The sequence below is a fragment of the Bos mutus genome, chromosome 21 (genome assembly GCF_027580195.1).
Source record: "Bos mutus isolate GX-2022 chromosome 21, NWIPB_WYAK_1.1, whole genome shotgun sequence".
Taxonomy (NCBI): Eukaryota; Metazoa; Chordata; class Mammalia; order Artiodactyla; family Bovidae; genus Bos; species Bos mutus.
Window position 1 is genome coordinate 44,422,686 of NC_091637.1, and position 21,859 is coordinate 44,444,544.

The 21,859-nt window shown below is 34.2% G+C and overlaps 1 protein-coding gene across 3 annotated transcripts in view; it reads left to right on the plus strand.

Moving 5' to 3' along the window:
- Positions 1-21,859, plus strand: part of LOC102271224 (signal recognition particle subunit SRP54) — a 68,034-nt gene that overhangs the window by 15,199 nt on the left and 30,976 nt on the right. For 2 of the 3 annotated variants that reach the window (XM_070358722.1, XM_005891811.2), the window contains 12 exons: positions 1,449-1,553; positions 2,144-2,210; positions 2,292-2,349; positions 6,055-6,205; positions 7,701-7,849; positions 8,142-8,242; positions 8,739-8,825; positions 11,559-11,632; positions 11,830-11,938; positions 16,554-16,724; positions 19,453-19,548; positions 20,596-21,118. In XM_070358722.1, the coding sequence (XP_070214823.1) occupies positions 1,449-1,553; positions 2,144-2,210; positions 2,292-2,349; positions 6,055-6,205; positions 7,701-7,849; positions 8,142-8,242; positions 8,739-8,825; positions 11,559-11,632; positions 11,830-11,938; positions 16,554-16,724; positions 19,453-19,548; positions 20,596-20,687 (1,260 nt within the window). In that variant the 3' untranslated portion in view covers positions 20,688-21,118. Of the gene's footprint in view, positions 1-1,448; positions 1,554-2,143; positions 2,211-2,291; positions 2,350-6,054; positions 6,206-7,700; positions 7,850-8,141; positions 8,243-8,738; positions 8,826-11,558; positions 11,633-11,829; positions 11,939-16,553; positions 16,725-19,452; positions 19,549-20,595; positions 21,119-21,859 lie in introns of those variants that run through there. The other variant, XM_070358723.1, reaches the window with a different exon arrangement.

Consider the following 21,859-nt stretch of genomic DNA (forward strand, 5'->3'; position numbering starts at 1 on the left):
GTAGGTTCATAGAGAGCTGAGTGATTCTGCCATGGGATATAGAGGATGGAGGAGAATATAGGGCAGCATTAGTGTTCTGAAAGGGTCTAAGAGGAAGGGCAGTGGATTTATGTCTAAGATAGTTGTTTATTTCAGAAGTTTGCTTATGGGTAGCTCTATGCCTGAAAAGAAGATAACAAAATGTATTTTCTTTTCCTCCCTTTTCTACCACATGGCTTTCCTTGAAATCAGATATAATATGGATTATGTAACTTTTATGGTATCATCTAGCATGGGCTCAGCAAGTTTCTCTTAAGAACAAATAGTTCCAGCTTTGTGGGTCATATGGTCTTTGTTGCAACGACTCAGGTCTGGTGTTTAGCACAAAAGCAGTAAATGAGTGGGCATGTGTGTGTTAAGACTTTATTTACACATAGTTGTAAATATGGTCTATGTCCTCTGGTCTAGGATATTAACTACTATTACTGTTTGATTATATAGAGAGGTTTCAAGTTCCAAATGATGACTTGGAAATGTATTATTTTTTTAAATGAACGTTAAAAATGCCTCCTGCTTGTTAGTTTGGGGACTGTCTGTATACGTACCTTTATTTTCCACTGATTGTCATTATAAAATTGGTGATTATTTTTTACTTTAAATCTAATAACTTTAAAGAGGAGTACATCCAATGGCATTGGACAGTTTAACGTTTGACTCACTTGGAAAGCCTTTCACATGTAGTTTGTAATTTTGCTCATGTATTAACACTGGTGAAATTGAACAGGAAGGTAGGTGCCATTGCAGTATTGTAGCCACTAGCCACATGTGGTTATTGAGACTTGTAATGTGGCTAGTCTGCTGAGATCTGATATGGAGTAGATGGATAAGAGATCCATGCCAGGTTTTAAGACCTAGCATGGCACATTTATTTAGGAAAAAAAAAAAGACCCAGCATGGGAAAAGGAAATATAAACTAGCTCATTAATTTTTAAATATAGATTACATGTTAAAATTATAATATTCTAGATACATTGAGTTAAAGGATTAACATTAATATCACTTGTTTTTACTTTCTGAAATGTCACTACTAGAAATGTAAAAGGTCTTATGTGGCCTGCACATACATTATATTTCTACAGTGCTGTTGTAGATTGCTCCCTTGCTCAAACTTGGTTTCACATTCATACCCTTTCAACTTTTTCTAAAAAATGTTTTGAGATCCTTACCTCTGAATCGGTTTGGGAGTATAGGCTTGCTTATAACTTCACAATGCACTGTTTTAAACTCTTAAATTTCACTATGTGTATATATAAGAGAGGGAAATAGAGTTGTGTTAGAATGGGAGGATTATGGTTGCCTCTTACACTGAAATGTCTGTAAATCATTTTTACAGTTTGAAAGTTGTGGGGAGAGAGGTTTTGAATGTAACCATGTGCTAACCTGATTTTATCTTTGTTTTTGGTATGTAGCTTGTAGACCCTGGAGTTAAAGCATGGACACCCACTAAAGGAAAACAGAATGTGATCATGTTTGTTGGATTGCAAGGGAGTGGTAAAACAACTACATGTTCAAAGGTAAATTATACTTAAAAAAAAAACAAAGTCATGGAGAAGCTGTTTGTGTAAATCAAGTGCTTTTACCAAGAAAACTGTTCCTATTCTTTAAGGAGATGAGGATATGATTTTTGGAGAAGTAAAGGGGGAAAGTTTACCTTATATCCTATGGCTCAGGATTCCCTTTTCACAATGTCTAACCCAGTATAATATGTATGGATCTTCATTTTACATATCATTTTGCTAATTTTAAATTCATTCTACCACCCTTTCCTTCATAATTGGGTGCCTCAACTTTGTTATCAGATTTTGCTTCAGAAGCCTCAACTATGTATAGTTTAGAAAGAAAAAAAAAACCAGGATTATTTCTTAGAGGGTTATGTTATTGTTTGTTTTTGATTAACGTTAATAACATTTTTTACCATAGTCATTTGTTGCTTCGTCATTTCGTATCCTTTGAATGTGACTGTTTGGCACTTAGAGTTTAAACTCTTCAGGAAATCTTCAGTATTCAGAATGCAATAATATTACTTTTTAGGAGAATATGAGCTGTTTTATTTTACATGTGTAATAATTTGTTTTTATTGATTTTTAAAATCTTCCTTTCCCAGTTAGCATATTATTATCAGAGGAAAGGTTGGAAGACCTGTTTGATATGTGCAGACACATTCAGAGCAGGTATTGTGCTGAAATTTGAAAATTATTTCCTGAAATTTTTATTTTCAAGTTTAAGGACTCATTAACTTTTTTGTTTCATAGGGGCTTTTGACCAACTAAAACAGAATGCAACCAAAGCAAGAATTCCATTCTATGGAAGGTGGGTTCCGGTTTTTATTCTTACATTCGTATGTCTTACCTTATCTATCTGACTTTTTACTTTATGCTATCTGGCCACATTTTAATATGTACCTATAAGCTTGAATCATTTTTGGAATAAGGTAGGGGTATAATTATTACAATGTTACCTTTTATTATTGTAACATGATTTTTCTGATCCAGCCTGATCAATCAGAGCAGATACTGTTTAGCTTATAATTCTTCCTTTACTTACCCTGCCTTGCATGCTTTCCAGCTTCCTGCTTCTATTACAGTTGTTTCTTCTAAGACATGTCTGAACCTTTTCTCGATTCAGCATACCCTGGTGAATTCTACATTGTCTGTTTCTTTGGTACACCATTTTTAAAAGTTTGTGTTTGATCATCCTAAAATGCTTTATAATCTATGTTTATCTCAGAGTCTGATCATTGCTAACCTTCATTTGCTACATTGCTGTTCAGTTAGGTGATTTATTTATGTTAAAATGACTGATTAAAAGAATTGAGTCAAGATTAAATTTAGAAAGACTTATTTGAGAGAATAACATTTTTCTTAATGTTACTAATATATTAATATAAGATTATTAAGCTAAAATTTGAAGTAATTAAATGAATGATATCATTTTATAAATCATTATTTGCTACTTTTTGGCCAAAAAAACTAGTGAACTTTGGCTATGGTATGCTCTTTAAATTCTTTTATTAGTTTTTTTTTGGCGGCAACACGCTGATTGCAGGATCTTAGTTCCCCAATCAGAGATTGAACCCAGGCCCTTGGGAGTGAAAGCGCAGAGTCCTAACCACTGAACCACCAGGGAATTCTCTCTTAGTTATTTTTTTATGATAATTTCTAGCAAATAGATTAAAGAATAATGTTAGGAATTTAATTTTTAGGTTAAGAACTTTTTCTAACATAGATTTAAAAATTAAAGGATAATACATGTTTAGAGTTCAAATTTGCACAGTGATGGGTATGAGCTGATAGGCGGCTCAGATGGTAGAGAATCTACCTGCAGTGCAGGAGACCTGGGTTCAATCCTCGGGTTGGAAAGATACCCTGGAAAAGGAAATAGCAACCCGCTCCAGTATTCTTGTCTGGAGAATACCATAGACAGAGAGAGGAGCTTGGTTGGCTACAGTCCATGGGTTGCAAAGAGTCAGACACGACTGAGCAAGTAGCTTAGGCTACTTACTTGAACTATCAGCCAAAACCAGAGCCTTAATTTTTAACCAGTTTTTCAGTACTGTTTATTAAATAATCTCTCCTTTGCTTATGTGTATAGAGTAAAATATTAGTGATCATCGTTTCCTCTGGGAGAGATGAAGTGGATAGGGCTGGGGAAGGAAGGATTTGATATGATCTCTAATGTTAAATTTACATGTTAGCATTTATTGGGGGGACAATAGATATGTTTTTTTTTTCTGTCTTTAAAAAAAAAAACAAACACTATTTTAATAAAAAATTTTAAAGAAGTGAAAGTGCTAACAGTTTCACTTCCCGATGACCAGCTTTTAGCAAGTCCATCTGTGCTTTTTTCAGATGTGCTATATATAAACAAATGTACAAGAGGTAGATAATTTTAAATTGAAATAGAATCTTTTCATGCTTTGAACCTTGATTGCTTTAGTAGTAGTTATATGGGTTATATAAATTTGTCAAAGCTTATTAAAATGAATACTTAAAATAGTGCATTTTATGTAAACATACTACTATAGACTTGATTAAAAATGGGATCTTATGACAAGATAGTGATTATTCTTGGGAGAGAGTAAAATACTAATTATTTTGTTTTCCTTGGTCTGGGTGTGTTTGCTTTGTGAAAATTTACTGAGTTTAACAATTTGTGCAGCTTTTTCATATGTATGTTATATTTCATTAAAATACATATTATAATAATGGGATCTTAATAATTCTGGACAATATGCTGTTAAAGAGAAATCTTTTTATGAAATCACTGTATTCCATTATATGCATATATGTAAGTAATCTCCTTATGAACATCTTTGATCCTATTTCTTTATATATTTATGTTTTATTTTAATTGTATCTTTATCATATTTTAAAATAGCTGGTAATGCTAATTTCTTCTTTTTCAACATTTCTTGTCTCTTTCACCTGCTTATTTTCCTGAGTAAATTTTAGTTTTCTTTTTACTTGGAGGAAAATTGCTTTATAATGTTGTGTTGGTTTCTTTAATCAAGTTCCAGAAAGAAAAATCTCCGTAAGATTATGATTAAAACTATATTGAAGCCAATTAATTTAGGGGAGAACTGAAATCTTTACTTATTTGTATAGTTCCATGTAGAAACTTGCTAGGTCTTTTTTGTTAAAAATTTCGCCCTTAAGTATATTAATTTTCCTCTTTTAAGTTTCATATATATTCTTACTCTGTGTATTTCTACTTGATTTTTGTTGTTAATTTAGGGGAAAAACTTTTTTTTAACATTATATATCCTTTCATTTGACAACGTTGATCTGTGTTAAAAGTTGCCACTAATCAAAAGAATGCAAACTAAAATGAAATCTTATTTTTTGATTTTCAAGTTGAGTAGAGTTTCGAGGATTATGAAAATATAATAAAATAGCAATGAAATTAAAGTTTTGTGAAGGACATTTTCCTTTTAAAAACCAAAAGCCTCAATGATCAAACCATTTGATCCAAATTCAGCTTGTAGGGGAGTGTATCATAGTTTAGAAGAAACAACATTATATACTATTTATATTGGCTATATTTTTAATACCATTAGAAAACCTTAAATGGCCAACAGTAGGGCATTTATTTAATAAATGATAGCATAGCCATCTGATGGAACGCTATATAACTTAAAAGTCACGTGTTACAGGAATATTTAATGGTTTTAGAAAGTGCTACAGAAGGATGACTGTCATCAAAAAGAACACAAATGACAAATGATCACGAGGATGTGGAGAAAAAGGAATCCTTGTACACTGTGGGAATGTGAATTGGTACCACAGCTGTGGAAAACAGTATGGCAGTTTCTCGAAAAACTGAAAATAGAACTACCATATAACCCAACAGTTCCATTCCTGGGTATATATTTAGGAAGGAAAAAAGACACACTAATTTGAAAAGCAACATTCACTCCAGTCTTCGTAGTAGCATTATTTATAATTGCCAAGATATGGAAGCAACTTAAGTGTCCATTAACAGATAAATGAAGAAGATTGAGACACACACACACACACACACACACACACACACCCCCTACATACAATGCAGTACTACTCAGATAAAAAGGAATGAAAATTTGCCATTTGCAACAATTTCAGCTGAAAAAAAAAATTGTAACTCACTGTATTGTATAGCTATAATGTATAGTGTACATCAACTATACTTCATTTAAAAATGCTTTCAAAAGACTGTTCAGTGGAAAAGCATATATGAAACACTACATAATACAAGTTCAGTTATTAAAGAAAATTTTAAAAATTGAGGGATATGCAACTCATTCAGAAAAGATATAAAGCAGGATCATACAGGATTTCATAATTTGGAGACTGGATATTGCTTCATGCTGCTCTTTAAGTGGCTTGTCATATTTAATACTTACTGGATTTTATACTTAATTGAAATTGTGATCAATATGACTTTTTCAGAATAAAGATATACTAGCAATTTCCAAATTACTAGTATTTGAACGTTTTGCTGTTGTGGTTGTTAAATCATTTTTTCCATGTTAAATAGCTATACAGAAATGGATCCTGTTATCATTGCCTCTGAAGGAGTGGAAAAATTCAAAAATGAAAACTTTGAAATTATTATTGTTGATACAAGTGGCCGTCATAAACAAGAAGACTCTTTGTTTGAAGAAATGCTTCAAGTTGCTAATGCTATAGTAAGTAGCTTTAATTTAACAACATTATAAGGACTTCAGTTAAAATTTAACTGAGTTTGTGAACCATATAAATTATTTTTTGCCTGTGAGACTCCAAGTAATTTATTTCTATTTTGGGCTCCTTTATCTATATGATAAGGACTTAATCTTCTCTACATTAATATGAAATTTTCATGAGTATTGGAAATTTCATTGCTTAATCATCTTATTAGTATGTATAAGAAAAACTAACAAATTGAGAATAACCGTTAGTAACTATTGCATTTCCTTTCTGTAAATTCTTTAAATTAGAAACATTTGCTTTAGGTGAATTTTGAAAGATATGAAGCATTTAAAAGTATTAATCATCATTCAGTGTCTCTTTAAAATCGTGATGGAGATAACTTGGGGATAAGAAATGGTTTATAGGTAATCTGTAGCACATATTATGAGCCCATATTTGCCATTGAGGTGCTGGCAGTAATTCTTTGGTTAATGGTTAGTGCTAATAAGTTGGGTTTTAGCCATGCCATTATTTTGACTTAGTGGAGCAGATCTAAGGGAAATAGCCTTACCTCTGTTTTTATCCATTTTGGTTTCAGCCCACACTCTTCTGCTTTTTCTTCTTCTCATTTACATTTGCTGTTCCATTTGCCTGGAGTGTGATTGCTCGAGATTGTTGCTTAACTTTTTCCTCTTTATTCAGATCTCAGCTCAAATTTTACCTCCAGACAGGCCTTCTCTGACCACCCTAAGAAAGAAGCCTTCCACACCTCATAACTGATTTTCTCCATCCCATTTTAATTGTTGTACATTCAAAATGTTTCAGTTCAGTTTAGTTCAGTCGCTCAGTCACATCCAACTCTTTGCGACCCCATGGACTGCACCACACCAGGCCTCCCTGTCCATCACCAACTCCCAGAGTTTACTCAAACTCATGTCCATTGAGTCGGTGATGTCATCCATCCATCTCATCCTCTATCGTCCCCTTCTCCTGCTTTCAATCTTTCCCAGCATCAGGGTCTTTTCTAATGAGTCAGCTCTTTGTATCAGGTGGCCAAAGTATTGGCGTTTCAGCTTCAGCATCAGTCCTTCCAATGAATATTCAGGATTGATTTCCTTTAGGATGGACTGGTTGGATCTCCTTGCAGTCCAAGGGACTCTGAAGAGTGTTCTCCAACACCACAGTTCAAAAGCATCAATTCTTTTCAACTTTCTTTATAGTCCACCTTTCACATCCATACATGACTACTGGAAAAACCATAGCCTTGACTAGATGAAATGTTTATTTGCCTATTTTTAAATCTGTCTCCAATGACTTCAATGTAGGCCCCATAAAGACAAGGATTTTCTTATTCATCTCTATCTGAGGACCTAAATGGTGCCTAATACATACTACTTCTACAGTAAATGTTTATTGATTGAATAATTATAGTAAATACTTTTTATAGCTTCTATTGATGAAATTTACCTAAGGTCAGTTAAAATACGTATCTTTTCTATTTAAATTTTCTAGCAACCAGATAACATTGTTTATGTGATGGATGCCTCCATTGGACAGGCTTGTGAAGCCCAGGCTAAGGCTTTTAAAGATAAAGTAGATGTAGCCTCAGTAATAGTGACAAAACTTGATGGCCATGCAAAAGGAGGTGGTGCTCTTAGTGCGTAAGTATCATTAACACTGTTGTCCTGTGCCTTGGACTTACATGCTGTGTGTGTGTGTGTGTATGTTTATGACTTTATTAATCATTAAAAATCTATTCCAATAGTGGACCTAATATAGTCTATGAAGAAAGTGTAAATAGAAACAGAATTTTCGAGTCCCTCTGATATATCTATAGTTCTGTTTTAGCTAGTGAAAAGAAGCTTGAGCTATGTACCTTTGTCTAATAAGCTTTGACATCTAGAAATTTGTTTTCCTTTTTGAGGTTATTTTGTGTTTTCTTTTTCTTTGCAGAGTTGCTGCCACAAAAAGTCCGATTATTTTCATTGGTACAGGGGAACACATAGATGACTTTGAACCTTTCAAAACACAACCTTTCATCAGCAAACTTCTTGGTGTGTACAGTGGTGGGGATATAGACAAATCTCCAAGAAATAGTGTGGCTTTTTAGGACAGATTAGAATTTTAATTCTGCCCTCTCACTGACTAGTTCAGGAAAATAATTTCCTTCTATGATTTATCTTCTTCACCTACAAAATAGGGATGATGGTAACCTGCTTCCCATGTTTAGAGTGGTAATAATGAGCTGTTGGATAGAAAGTTCTTGGGGAAGTTTTAGAGCACAGTACGGAAGTATGTGGTTGTAGTAACAGAAGTGATAATGGCAGCAGAACTTGCATGTTTGAGAGCATAGAATTTGGAATTAAACCCTGGACTGCAGTCACTGCTTTGTTACGTAACCTCTCTAGCTTCAATTTCACACCTGTAAAGTGTTGTAGAAATACCTGAGCTGCCTGTCTCACAGGTTTATTACTATATGTGCATGCATTTTGCGTAATGTAGCAATATAACAAGTATAAGTTATTAATTTTACTGTTTTGGCTCTTATAGGTATGGGTGACATTGAAGGATTGATAGATAAAGTCAACGAGCTGAAGCTGGATGACAATGAAGCACTTATAGAGAAGTTGAAACATGGTATATGAGTAACAAAAAGCATTTGATCTCAGATGACTTCCCTTGTTTTCTTTTGATAGAGCTACTATAATTTTTTGAAGTGATAAGTCCGTTAAAGTCAGTTCTTCCAGTGTTTATTTTTTAGGTGATTTATATGCAGATCGGTGTAAATCTCAGTCATCTAAGCAGCTGTAGAATTGAGTGTTTTATTTTCTTTCTTATAATCAAATTGCCTTAAGATTAGTATTGAAGCTTTCATTGGGTTCCTTGGAGTAAAACAGGTTAAAAGTAAGCTAAAATACTCTCTTCTGATTTGTTTGTTTACTTATAAGTTTTATATTTATATAATAAAACATAAATTTTAAAGAGATTAAATACACATTTTCTTCACATTGAAGACAACTCCTATGAAAGTATGTTTAAGAGCTTAAGTTTTTTAACCCAACATAGAACTTTTAAAAATAACCTCAGTTTCCTTCTGTGTAAAAAGTAGATAATACTAAGTATCTTCTTCATAGAGTTGTGACGATGAGCTGATATATATATAAAATGTCTAGCACATCAGGAACGTTTAACATATATTACTATTGATCATTTCTGTTTTTCTCAAAATGACATGACTCTTATTAATTTCCATGACCACATACTATCCTACCTCTGCTCCTTCTCACTCATCTTGTCAGGTACCTATGTCCTTCCATCCTAGATGGTGGTGTTTTCTAGTGATCATTTCTAGGTCATCATCTTTCCCTGAGCTTCAGACTCATATCTGTATGTTTGCCAGACCGTGCTTTGATGTTCCTTAGACACTGATTTCAATTTGTCCTTATCTTCCCATTTCAACCTCCCACCCCAGTGTTGCCATCTATGAAAGTTAACATCATTTGTCTTGTTTCCAAAGTCAGAAACTTGGGTGTTGTCATCCACTCATGTCTTCCTCACTCTGCCCAATCCTTTTCCCAATAATTATTAGTTCTAGTGATTCTATCTCTTAATTATCTCCATTCCATCCCCTACTTTCCAGCAGCTATTTAAATTAATCTCTTCTCTAGATTGTTTATTCTAAGGCTTTTTAACAGGTTTTACAGTTTTTTGGATTATTTCCCTTGGTCCTGTTTTTTTGTTTTTTTTTTTCTTTCTTTTTTTTTTTTGGTCCTGTTTTTTTAAACTCCAGCCAAAATGATCTTTCAGAAATGCAGATTTGATCCTATTACTACTACTTTTCTTAAAATCTTTCAGTGTCTTCCCGTTGCCCTTGTAGTGTTTTTGAATGATTCCACCATCTAATCCACATCTTCTGAGTCATGTTTTGACACCGTTGTTCTTAGCATTCCATGGGCCAGTCATGCTGAATTTCTGTCAGTTTCTCAAATGTACACTACAGTCTTTTTTACCTTGCTGGCCCTCTGCCTGTCAGGTAGTTATCCTCTCTTCTTCCTATTTCTGTCCTCCTTTACCCCCAGCCAAACTGGCTCACTCATACTTCCAAGTCTCTACTTAAATATGCTTCAGGAACATTCTGCCTTATCCCTAGACTTGGAACCCCTGCTATGTGTTTCCACTGGACCCTGTAATTATTGTATTATTCATCATAATTATTTTGATGTCTGTCTTCGCTGCTTGAAGTTGAAGATTGGTTTCTAATATATTCCCAGACAGCCTGCTTTCGAACGCCTAGGTCTCTCTTTAGGTGTGTGCCCTTGCTTCAGGGGCCTCCTTACTTCCAAATGTAGTGAACTTTCTCTTTTCTCTTGGCTCCCCAAATTTAATAGTGTTATCCGCCTTTTACATTTTCAAACTCTACACTTGGGTTCCATGACTGGACAGTGGACTTCCTATATTGTCTTAATTTCCATTGTCATTTCTGTATAATGGCCAAATATCTATTTCAGCCTTAACCTGCTCTACCACTGTTTAATTCTATATTTCTAGCTGCCTAGAACATTTCTTTTGATGTATTTTACTGCTCCTTCAAATTCAGAATGCCTAAAACCAAGTACGTTCTTTTTTATATCGTAGCACAAAAATTGAAAATAGTCTTTCTCTAACAAGTTAATTTGCATAATAATGAAATGCTCAGATTCTAAGGATATCATTCCATTAATTTTGACAGATGTTCGTTGGGAAACAGAACATTTCCATTACTCTAGGAAGTTTGCTTATTCCCCTTCCCAGTAAAACTTCATATAGGAATCCTAGAGTATATATATATAAGTTTTTTCCCCCACCTGGTTTCCCTGACTCAGCATAATAGTTTTGATATTTATCCAAGTGGTTTTACTTATCTGTACCCTGTTCTTTTATAGCTGAGTAGTATTTCATCCAGAGTTGACCTATTTTCCAGTTTATTGACAGTTTAGCTGTTTAAGAAGCTCCAAATAATCTAAAACAGTTTTGTCATTTTTACATTCTCATCAGCAATATATGAGAGTTCTGCTTGTTCTATATCCTCTAACTTTTGGTGGTGTCAGATACTTTAATTTCAGTTATCCTAGTATGTATAGATTGTTTCCTTTGTTTTCACATTTCCTGTGTGTATTTATCCATTTTATCAGATAAAATATGAGCTTCTATAGGATAGGATGTCTCCATGGCATTCATCCTGTAATCTTATGTAACTTCTCAGTGAATATTTATTGATTGGCTATGTTATAAGTGTGCTTCAAGATGAGCCCATGATTAAGGAAAATATTAGTTTTATTGAATGGAAATGTCACTCTCTAATGTATTTGCATCATTTATATTGTATTTCAGGTCAGTTTACGTTGCGAGACATGTATGAGCAATTTCAAAATATCATGAAAATGGGCCCCTTCAGTCAGATCTTGGTTAGTTATCCTAAAAAGTTTTTTTCTAACCTCTATTAACTTTGTTATAATTTCTAAGAGTGGATACACTTGCTTTAATTATTTTAGTATTTGGGTAAAAATAGTTACTTTTAAATTTTAATATTAAAGCCATTAGTTAAATGTGAACAATTAATCTTAAGCTATTACTGATTTTTATGTTTAAATATATGTTTTAGGGGATGATCCCTGGTTTTGGAACAGATTTCATGAGCAAAGGAAATGAACAAGAGTCTATGGCAAGGCTAAAGAAATTAATGACAATAATGGATAGTATGAATGATCAAGGTAAGATTTCTTGACTTGGAGGACTGTGTTCTCAATATCAGCCAGTTGAGACTTTCACTGTGTTCTTGTGGACAAGATGGGAAAAATTTTAGAACGAGTGATTGTTATTTGGGAGATTTATAGTTGCTTGAAAGCTCTTGCTCAAAAGTTACAATTATTGGGTTGACTTCATCTTTGAGAGAAATGTCTAGTACAGTGCTTCTCCAAATGAGTTCTGTGATGAGAACACCAGTTCTTCAGGGTGTTGATAGAAATAACTTGAAAGGGGAGTCCTGTAGTCAGATAATCTGGGGTTTTTTTTAAAAAACTGGTACATTTATTTATTGCATGTCTTCTCAGACCTCTAATATGCTCACAGGAATTGGGAATCTGTGAGAGAGGGACAGTTGAAGCAATATTGACCAACTTAACTTTGCTCTGAAACTCTAAGGTTTCAGTCTTCTCAAGTATACTGCTCTCTGTAATCCTAGATTATCCCTCCCTCCTATACTTCTGGGTCCTCAGCCCACGAGTATTTCTAGACTCATGACCCCTTTATCTTTTTCCCAGTTTTTAGCACCTTTTCTAATTCAGTGCAGCAAGCATGCCACGTCTTCTACTCTATCATCTGACCTCTGTTTACAAAGAAATACACGTGTTTGGCGTTGAATTTTTTCAGTCTTTGGCTAACTTACTGATGAGGTTGTGACAGCCACAAGCCATTCTTCAAACTTTTTCAAGGACTTTTCTCCATCAGTAAAATCCTCTCCTGTGTCTCCAGTCTCTCCTTACCTACTCATTTTTTTCACCCATCAGCATATAAACATTAGCTTCACAGTTGCACATTTTCTGGGCTTTACTTCTCACTCGTACTTTTACTCTGTCTCTTTTCAGTCAAGTTTCTTAAAAAAATGGTTTGTGTCCTCAGACTACTGAAATCTGACTTCTGTACCCACCATTGCTCTGAAATAGATTATACAAAGATTTACAACAACCTTCTACTGGGTCTACTCCAGTAGAGACTTTTCAGTCTTTTTCTTTACCTTTGCAACATTGGATGTTCATTGACGTTTTCTTCTTATTTTCTATTACTTTTTTATTTCCACTTTTACCCTTACTTTTCTTGTTAACTGCAGTCTCTTTCACTGGTCTCATCCTCAATCAGCCTAAAGGAATATATGCTACAAGGTTCTGTTCTCAGCCAGTATTTATTATTATTGTGTTCCTTTTGTTGAATAATACCACTTCTGTATATACTACCTGATTATTTTTTATAGTGTCTACCTCTTTCTTGATCTCTTGGCCTTCATAGTAACCCAGATAAGGTTGTGTCTTTCTCATCTCTTTATCTTCAACACTGCAAAAATTCTTGTGTGTAGAATTAATAACTGCAGCCATATCTAGAGTATTTACTCTATCCCAGGAACTGTCATGAGCACTTTACATACATTGCTGCTACTGCTAAGTCGCTTCAGTCGTGTCCAACTCTGTGTGACCCTATAGATGGCAGCCCACCAGGCTCCCCCATCCCTGGGATTCTCAAGGCAAGAACACTGGAGTGGGTTGCCATTTCCTTCTCCAGTGCATGAAAGTGGAAAGTGAAAGTGAAGTCGCTCAGTCGTGTCCAACTCGTAGTGACCCCATGGACTGCAGCCAACAACAACTCTTAAGGGACAATTCTGGGTCAAAATCCAATCTAGCTTTTACAGATTAGGATACAGGGAAGTTGAGTAATCTGCCCAAGTCACTAGCTAGGGGATGGAGAGGCTGGGCTTCTGGCTTGAGAGTCTGTACTCTGGATTACTTGCTGTCTAGACGCTCACTAAATGGTGGACAAGTATCTCTATTACATGTTTGAGAGTCTTTTGAGGAGTATAAGTTCCAAAAGGTAGTTTTTCTCCTCTGGTGAGTGACACTTCCATCCATGTACTCAGTCATCCAAGCTAGAAACTGGTGTCAACTTAGATTTACATCCTTGCTGATTTTCTATCTAGTGGTTTTATTGATTATGGATATAGAGGTGTTGAGATGCCTGACTTTTCTCCTTTCAGTTGTGTTAGTTTTGCTTCATGTATTTTGAAGTTCTTTTGTTGGGTGCATGCACATTTAGGGTTGTTTTGTCTTCTTGGTGAATTGACTTGACTCTTTTATCATTATGTATGTAATGCCCTCCTTTGTCCTGGTCCACTTCATCTGCTATTAATGCAACCACTCCAGTTTTCTTTAATTAGTTGTTTGCATTGTATGTCTTTTTCTATCCCTTTACCTTTAACCTACCTGTTTTATGTTGGAAATGAATTTTGTATCAACAACATGGTAATTTTTTTTTTAATAATTCTGATAACCTCTTTTAACTGATATTTATATATTAGGATTTAGTTCTGCCATTTTATCTTTGGTTCTCTTTGTTCACTCTGATTTTTGTTCTTCTGTTTTCTTTTTTCTACTTTCCTATGGATTGTTTGAACATTATTTATTATTCTGTTTTATTGTATCTGTATATTTTTTGGTATATTTTACTTTTCTTAGTGGTTGCTCTAGGTATTACAGTATATATACATATTTAACTTATCCCAGTCTATTCATATCAGTATTTTTCGCTTCAGGTAGAATATAGAAACCTTAACATCACCTTAGACTTAGTGAGTTATACTTCCTAAATATTTCTTGTATTTTCTCTCTCCTCTTTGTTACCTGCATTAGTTCATACACATAACATTTCTTACCTGGATTGCTACAGTAGCCTCCTGACATTTCCCTTTCTCTTTTAATCTGTCTCCTCTTTTAATCTGTCTTCTTCACTGCCATAAAAATAATATTTCTAAATATAACAATTCTGGGATCAAAATCTATTGACTTAATGATTAATTTCGAACTCCTCAGCCTGGCATAGGGCTTCCCTGGTGTCTCAGACGGTGAAGAATCTGCCTGCAATGCAGGAGACCTGAGTTCGATACCTAGGTCTAGAAGATTCCCCTGGAGAAGGAGATGGCTACCCACTCCAGTATTCTTGCCTGGAGAATTCCATGGACAGAGGAGCTTGGCAGGCTGTAGTCATGGGGTCACACAGAGTCGGACACTGCTGAGCGACTTCCATAGCCTGGCACACAAGTTCTGTTATAATCTTGTCCTTATTTTTATAACCTCTTAATTTCTCAGCTCTTATCCATGCTTGGTTCCTTCTACACAAAACTATTTTCATTTATTCTGGGAATCCATGTTCTGCTTCCTACAATGTCCCTTGCTCCTTTCCTTCTTTTCTTATCTCATACTCATCCTTCAAGACTACACAGTATAAGAGAAACCACCAGCATGGAGCCTTTCTTGACTTCCTTTCTTCTTTGAGTTATGTCCCTTCTGCTTTTTGTTAAATTTAGTCATACTGCTTACCAGGATGTGCTGTTATTAGCTTGTTTTCATTCTCTCACTCCATTTGAGCTCTTAGGAGAATATGATATACATTTTCAAAATATTTTATCATAGAGATGTGGCTTAAAACTGCATTTATGAAATGGATTTAGAGGTTTTAATGGACTGTAAGTTTACTGTGAGATAATTTGATCTTTGTTTGTATTGCATTGGTAATCAGTCTTGCCCTGGATTTCAGTTCATTTCTGGACAATATGCTTAGTGGACATAGCTAAATTAGAAGATGTATTTAGGAAATCAGCATGATAAATGGGGTGTTAAACCATATTATAAGAGGAACAGTCAAAAGAGTTGGATATTTGTCACCTAGAGGAAAATTCACAGGAGACATGATGACTCTGAAATAATTTGAAAGCCTTATTCTTTGTGCCTGGCAAGGAGACATCTATGCAAAATAGGAAGAAGTGTCAGACAAACGTATTTCCTATTAATATGGGAAAATATTTTCCATAATTACAGGTATAATAGAATGACATAGGTTTAATTATTTTGGATAGTGGGTCATCTCTCCTGTGGTTGTTAAGATCAAGGTTAGGTGATCACTTATTAGGGGATATTGTGGAGAGAATGCAGACATAATAGAAATTTTGTACCTGAGATTGTATGCAACTACCGCCATGAGAAATGGACCTTGTATTCTAAGAGTTACCAAAACGGTGGAGGTGTTTGTGTTACGTTCATTCTTTATGTTACAGAAAGAATTAATTACTAGTAGTAATTACTTGATTATATAGGAAATATAAGTTATTCTGTTGATTATAGATAGAACCTACCTACTTCTACTTGTTTATTTGCCTAAATTTATGATTTAAAAGATAATAGTTATTTAGAGCTAAGGTGAGCACTTTCGTTGCTTTTTGAAATATACCTCTGGTATATATTCTGAGGAGCACTTGGACTTGAAATATGGAAAGGATGGACAGAAAGTTTTTTCAAAGAAAAGACATTTTTCTGTAAGGTGAGTATGTGTGTATTTGCTTTATTGTTTTTATAGCTTATGAATATTATAAATACTCTTTTGAATATATTCCATGTTTAGTTTTTAAAAATCAGAGGCAGACACAGCAGATGATAACAGCATTTGTTAAGTCTGGTTGGTGGTTTGACCATTGTATTTGTTTTTCTGTATGTGAGACATTTAGATGTAAGTGCTTCGACAGTGAATGATAGTTGTGTGTACATGAACGTAACTGACCTTTGCCTGCAGAGCTTGACAGTACTGATGGTGCCAAGGTTTTCAGTAAGCAACCAGGAAGGATCCAGAGAGTAGCAAGAGGATCCGGTGTGTCAACAAGAGATGTCCAAGAACTTCTGACCCAGTATACCAAATTTGCACAGATGGTAAAAAAGATGGGAGGTATCAAAGGACTTTTCAAAGGTAAGAGGAATAATAAGCACATCATTATTTGACACTCTGAAAGGAAAGAAAGAGGTTGAGAAACTAAAAATTAAAGTCAGGAAGAACTGCCAGTATTAGAAAATATACTGCTGAATTTCATGTTTTATTCAAGTCCTTCCAGAATTTATAATGTGATCTGTGATTTATCTGTTTTCAGATTCAAGGTAATAAACACTAATATTTTAAAAAATCACACTTAATGACTTTGTGTGAATTTATATATTAAGGAAAATTTAGAGACTATGAGAAAATGTAAGAAAAAAGTTTAAAACACCCATTACATTCACTGCCCAGTGAATCCCATGGGTCTTACTGCAAATAACACTTGATATAACTAGGGGTTTCTTCTGATCTTAACTTCTTTTCCATATTGTCAAGTATTCTTCAAAGTATACCCTTTAGACAGATAGTAGTTTTCCAGTTATGTATGTATCTTTGTTTAGCACAAGTGCATCTTTGTTGGATGTTTAGGCTGATTGATGTATCACTGTCAGTTCTATATCAGTGTCAGTTCTTGTGTCAGTTTCTGTTCAGTCTCCGATGAAGCCAGGGATTTTTTCTGTTTTGATCAGAAACATAGGAGATGCTGAGTAAGTTTGGTAATAATTCAGTATTTTCCAGTTTAATGGTCAGTTTTTCAATATGTGTTTTAGATTACTCATATTTAACATCTCTTTGTACATTTGCTAGTTTAAATTTTCTCGGTGAATCCCCTCTTTTTTAGGTTTCTTGTCCCATTTGTTTTATTTTTTGCCTTATTGCTTTGTAATAACTCTTTAAAATTCTTGGATTATATCTGCAAATATTTTCCCCAGTTTTTCATTTGCCTTTCATTTTTATATTTTTAATTAAAACTGAAGTTTTCACTTTTAATGCAGCCAAACCTTTTGGTGTGATTTCTTTTATGCTCATAAAAGCCTTCCCCATGTTGGTACCACAGTGTGAAAGTGGTAATCACTTAGTCATGTCTGGTTCTTTGCAACCCCATGAACTGTAGCCCCCAGGCTCCTGTGTCTATGGAGCTCTCCAGGCAAGAGAGTGCGTAGCCATTCCCTTCTCCAGCATCTTCCCAACCCAGGAATCAGACCCATGTCTTCTGTATTGCAGGCAGATTCTTTACTGTCTGAGCCACCAGGGAAGCTCTGATACCTATGTTTTCTTCTACTCGTTCTGTTTTTTTTTTTTCTTTTTCTTTTTGATTTTACTTTTTATCCCACTTAGAATGTATTTTGCTGTGTATTATCTAAGGTAAAAAGATAAGTTTGTTTTTCCAAAGAGTTAAAGTCAACTGTCTTAGCCCTGTCTTTAAATTTTTTTCTCTATCTTAAACACTATTAAGTGAATTTATTATCTAAGAAATCCTGATTAGGCAAGCTCCGAAGATGAATAGTATCCCTGAATAGGTTTCTAAAACAGAAGAGTATTTACATATCACCTTTCGTCTTTTGACAGTTTCCTTATTTTTCTTGCCTGCTATATCCTGTTTTCTTCTTTGTGACAAGGGAGAAAAGTTAGACAAACTTGTTTAAAATTGGTTATATTTCCTAACACCACATACTATTTCAGATAGTGATTTATAAATACATTAAGTCAGTTTAACATCTTTCCCAAATGACCCTGACTGTTCATGATAGAACTACTGCAGATCCGTTGGTCAGATCTTAAGTCTGAGCCTTGACTACTCAATAAAGGCACAACCAGATGAAGTGGGCAGTGAATTTGGTGCACATCCTTGTCACACCAAAGCCTTAATAATGTTTTGAAGTTTTAAGTCCTCAGAGACAAAAACTTATAATGACTCACCAGTGGTCATAGAATTCACATCTTACACAGATTTATTAATTATGAAACTTTAAAAAATTTTTATCATGTTTTATAAAAAACATATCTTCTTTCATTCGTAGTTCTTAATTCATTTAATTTATTCATATTAGCCAGCTTTGATCAGAGAATCAGGGTCAGCTTTGATTTGAATTTTCACAAATGTTCCTGAGAAGTACCGGAGTTAATGTTTCTTTGAAATAGTTTTGCTGAAGCAAGCTCTACTTATTCACTGCTGTTGCATCAATGATCTCTTTGATTTTCTGTGTATTAAGAGCACAGCAGTTATTCTCTAAAGGATGCTTTTCTCTCTTCTGCCCCAGTGTGCATCTCTTTCAATGGTTGCCTTTTTGCTGTAGAGTCTCACTGAGTGTGTAGAAATTCACTGATAAATGGAGTTTCATTATATTTTTTTCTATTCTCTGAAGCTTTTTATTTATAGTAACTTCTTAGATATATACATCTTGAGGTTCTCTCAGACTCTTTATTTCATAACCATTTATCAGTAATCCATTCTCGTTCCCAGTTAACCCATATCTTTAAAATTTTTTGTTCAGCATTATACCATATTACTACTGAACAATTGTTACAGCTTACTATTAATAACCATTGGATATGGTTTTGCTTATAGTGGCTCATTTCACAGGTATAAGTAAAAGTGTTAAAAATTTTAGTCCTTAAAAGCCCCTTAAATGTCCCTTAATATTGAATTTCACTTTTTCTTTCTTAAAAATACATATGTAATTGGGACAAAGATTAGAAGGGAATATGTATAAATAGAAATAATTTTGTTAGAGTAAGATTATAGGATTTTTCTTCATATTTACTCAATTTCTATGATATCCTGATTATATTACAGTCTATACTGACACAAAAATTTTTTTAGGTGGTGACATGTCTAAGAATGTGAGCCAGTCACAGATGGCAAAATTGAATCAACAAATGGCCAAAATGATGGATCCAAGAGTTCTTCATCATATGGGTAATTACAGAGTTGTTGCCAGTTGCTAATACATGGTTTAGTTTATAAGGATTGAGTTTTAATAAGCCTTCTGTTGTTAATCGAAAATCAGATCAAACAGCGTATGGTGGAAAAGGCCCATCTAATTTCTAAGTGGAATGGTTGTAATAGTGTTGTATAAGCTGAGGTTTCATTCACTCCCCTGCTGCTGTTTGTGACTTTTGAGCAAGCTACTTAATCATCTTCTTTTAAAAAATATATATTTGGCTATACACAGGGTCTTAGTTGTAGCATATGGGATCTAGTTCCCTGACCAGGGATCGAACCCATGCCCCCTGCGTTGGAAGCACGGAGTCTTAGCCACTGGACTACCAGGGAAGTCCCAAAATTGTATTTTTATTTCTTTTCATTTTATGGCCATGTGGACCACCTTGGACCACCAGAGAAGTCCCTAATCATCTTTTGTTAATGCTTCTTCTGGTGACTTTTTGCCTTAGTTTAGAAACTGGATAGTTTTAGTGATGAGACTTTGAAATTACATAACGATTTTGAAAACCACGTTCCACTTTTACCATGTAACCTATGAAAAGTTCCTTAAACTTTCTGAACCTCACTTTCTCCTGTAAAATCACAGGTCATATCTTAGCAGGAAATTAGTACAGTTCTGGGCATATAGTAGATATTCAATAATGATGAATTGTTTTCTTACTTGAAGCACTGCATTAACTACAGCTCCAATTTATTACTATTTGTAAGACTCAGACTTCCCAGAGGGAAATATTTTTGTTTCAATTTACTGACTCCCTACTGTGTGATAGGTACTGTTTGTTCTAAGATCTTTTCATGTAGTTTGTATTCCTCATAATGAGATGAAGTAAGTTATTTATTCTCTTTTATAGATGAGGATACTGGTGATAATACCAATTTTTATGTACTTCACGGCTGGTGACCAAATTGCAGTCAGAACCCAGTATATTTTTTAGAAGTTTAACTACTTATTAGGCAAAAGTAGCAGATGTTTCAAGTTCTGTATAATAATTATCTGATTTTATTCCACTCTCACTCTAGGTGGTATGGCAGGACTTCAGTCAATGATGAGGCAATTTCAACAGGGTGCTGCTGGCAATATGAAAGGCATGATGGGATTCAATAACATGTAAAGAAGATGCCTTAATATAAAGTGACTCTGTTGATTACATTATTTGCTGAGACCTCAGAATTTCCCCTCCTTTTTGCAAATGGGAAAAAAAAAAGTATTTTTCTTGCCTGTCTTGCCCCCTTTCTTTCTCTTCTTGTCTTTTTCCCCCTCCTTTTCTTTTTCTTTTCTTCCTTTTTCCCTTCCTCCCTTTCATATGGGAGGAATATATGGTTGTTGTGGAAATAATTATATTTTTGCTTTAGATTTTCTTTTCTGTTAGTTTCAACCATCCTAACACTTCTGAAGTTAAATCATGATGTAAAATTTTAGTACTTAAAAGTTTTTAATTGTCTCAAAGGCCAACCATTACCTTTGTAAACAGTCCTGGTCAGTAGTTACATGATGTCTCAATAAAAGTGCTATACAATAAACTTCAAAGTCATTATAAGTTAAGGGGTTGTTAACTTTCTTTATGGTTTGAAATGATCAGTGTATCATGTTAAAAGGCAGACAAAAATAATATTTAAAACTGTTCCCAGAAGTATACCTTTATTGGGACACATGGTAGAGTAACCTAACCATTAGTATTAGGAATTTTTGTTTAACTTGGAATAATGAAGATAATTTTGCCATAGAAAATCTTAACTCTGACATTTAAATTGAAATTGTGAATTTGGTTATAGTTCACAATTTAATGTTTTGTATATAACTTTCATTTTTTTTACCTCATATTTTTGAAGCCTTAATGGCAATATTTGATTTTCTTGCAAAGCCAATTTTGTTATGTTTCTTACATACCAAAAATCTGCTTGAAGAAATTGATATACTTTGGTGATAATAGCTGATGTATAGATCTCCTAATGGGAATATAATTGCAGATATTAGGATGTCATTATTATATATTAAAAATAATGAGACCATAACAAGATTGACTTGGTTGTTGGTTACTTTGGATTGCTGTACAGTTCATTTAGAACAATGGCTTTTAAGTAAGTTATGTAATTAATTTAAAACACTACCATAATTCTTATACCTATTCATTATTCACACCGTGAAGATAATAGATACACTGTTATAACGATGTATTTTGAACTAGGATCAACTGATCTTCTGGAGAAGGAAATGGCAACCCACTCCAGTTCTCTTGCCTGGAAAATCCCATGGATGGAGGAGCCTGGTAGGTTACAGTCCATG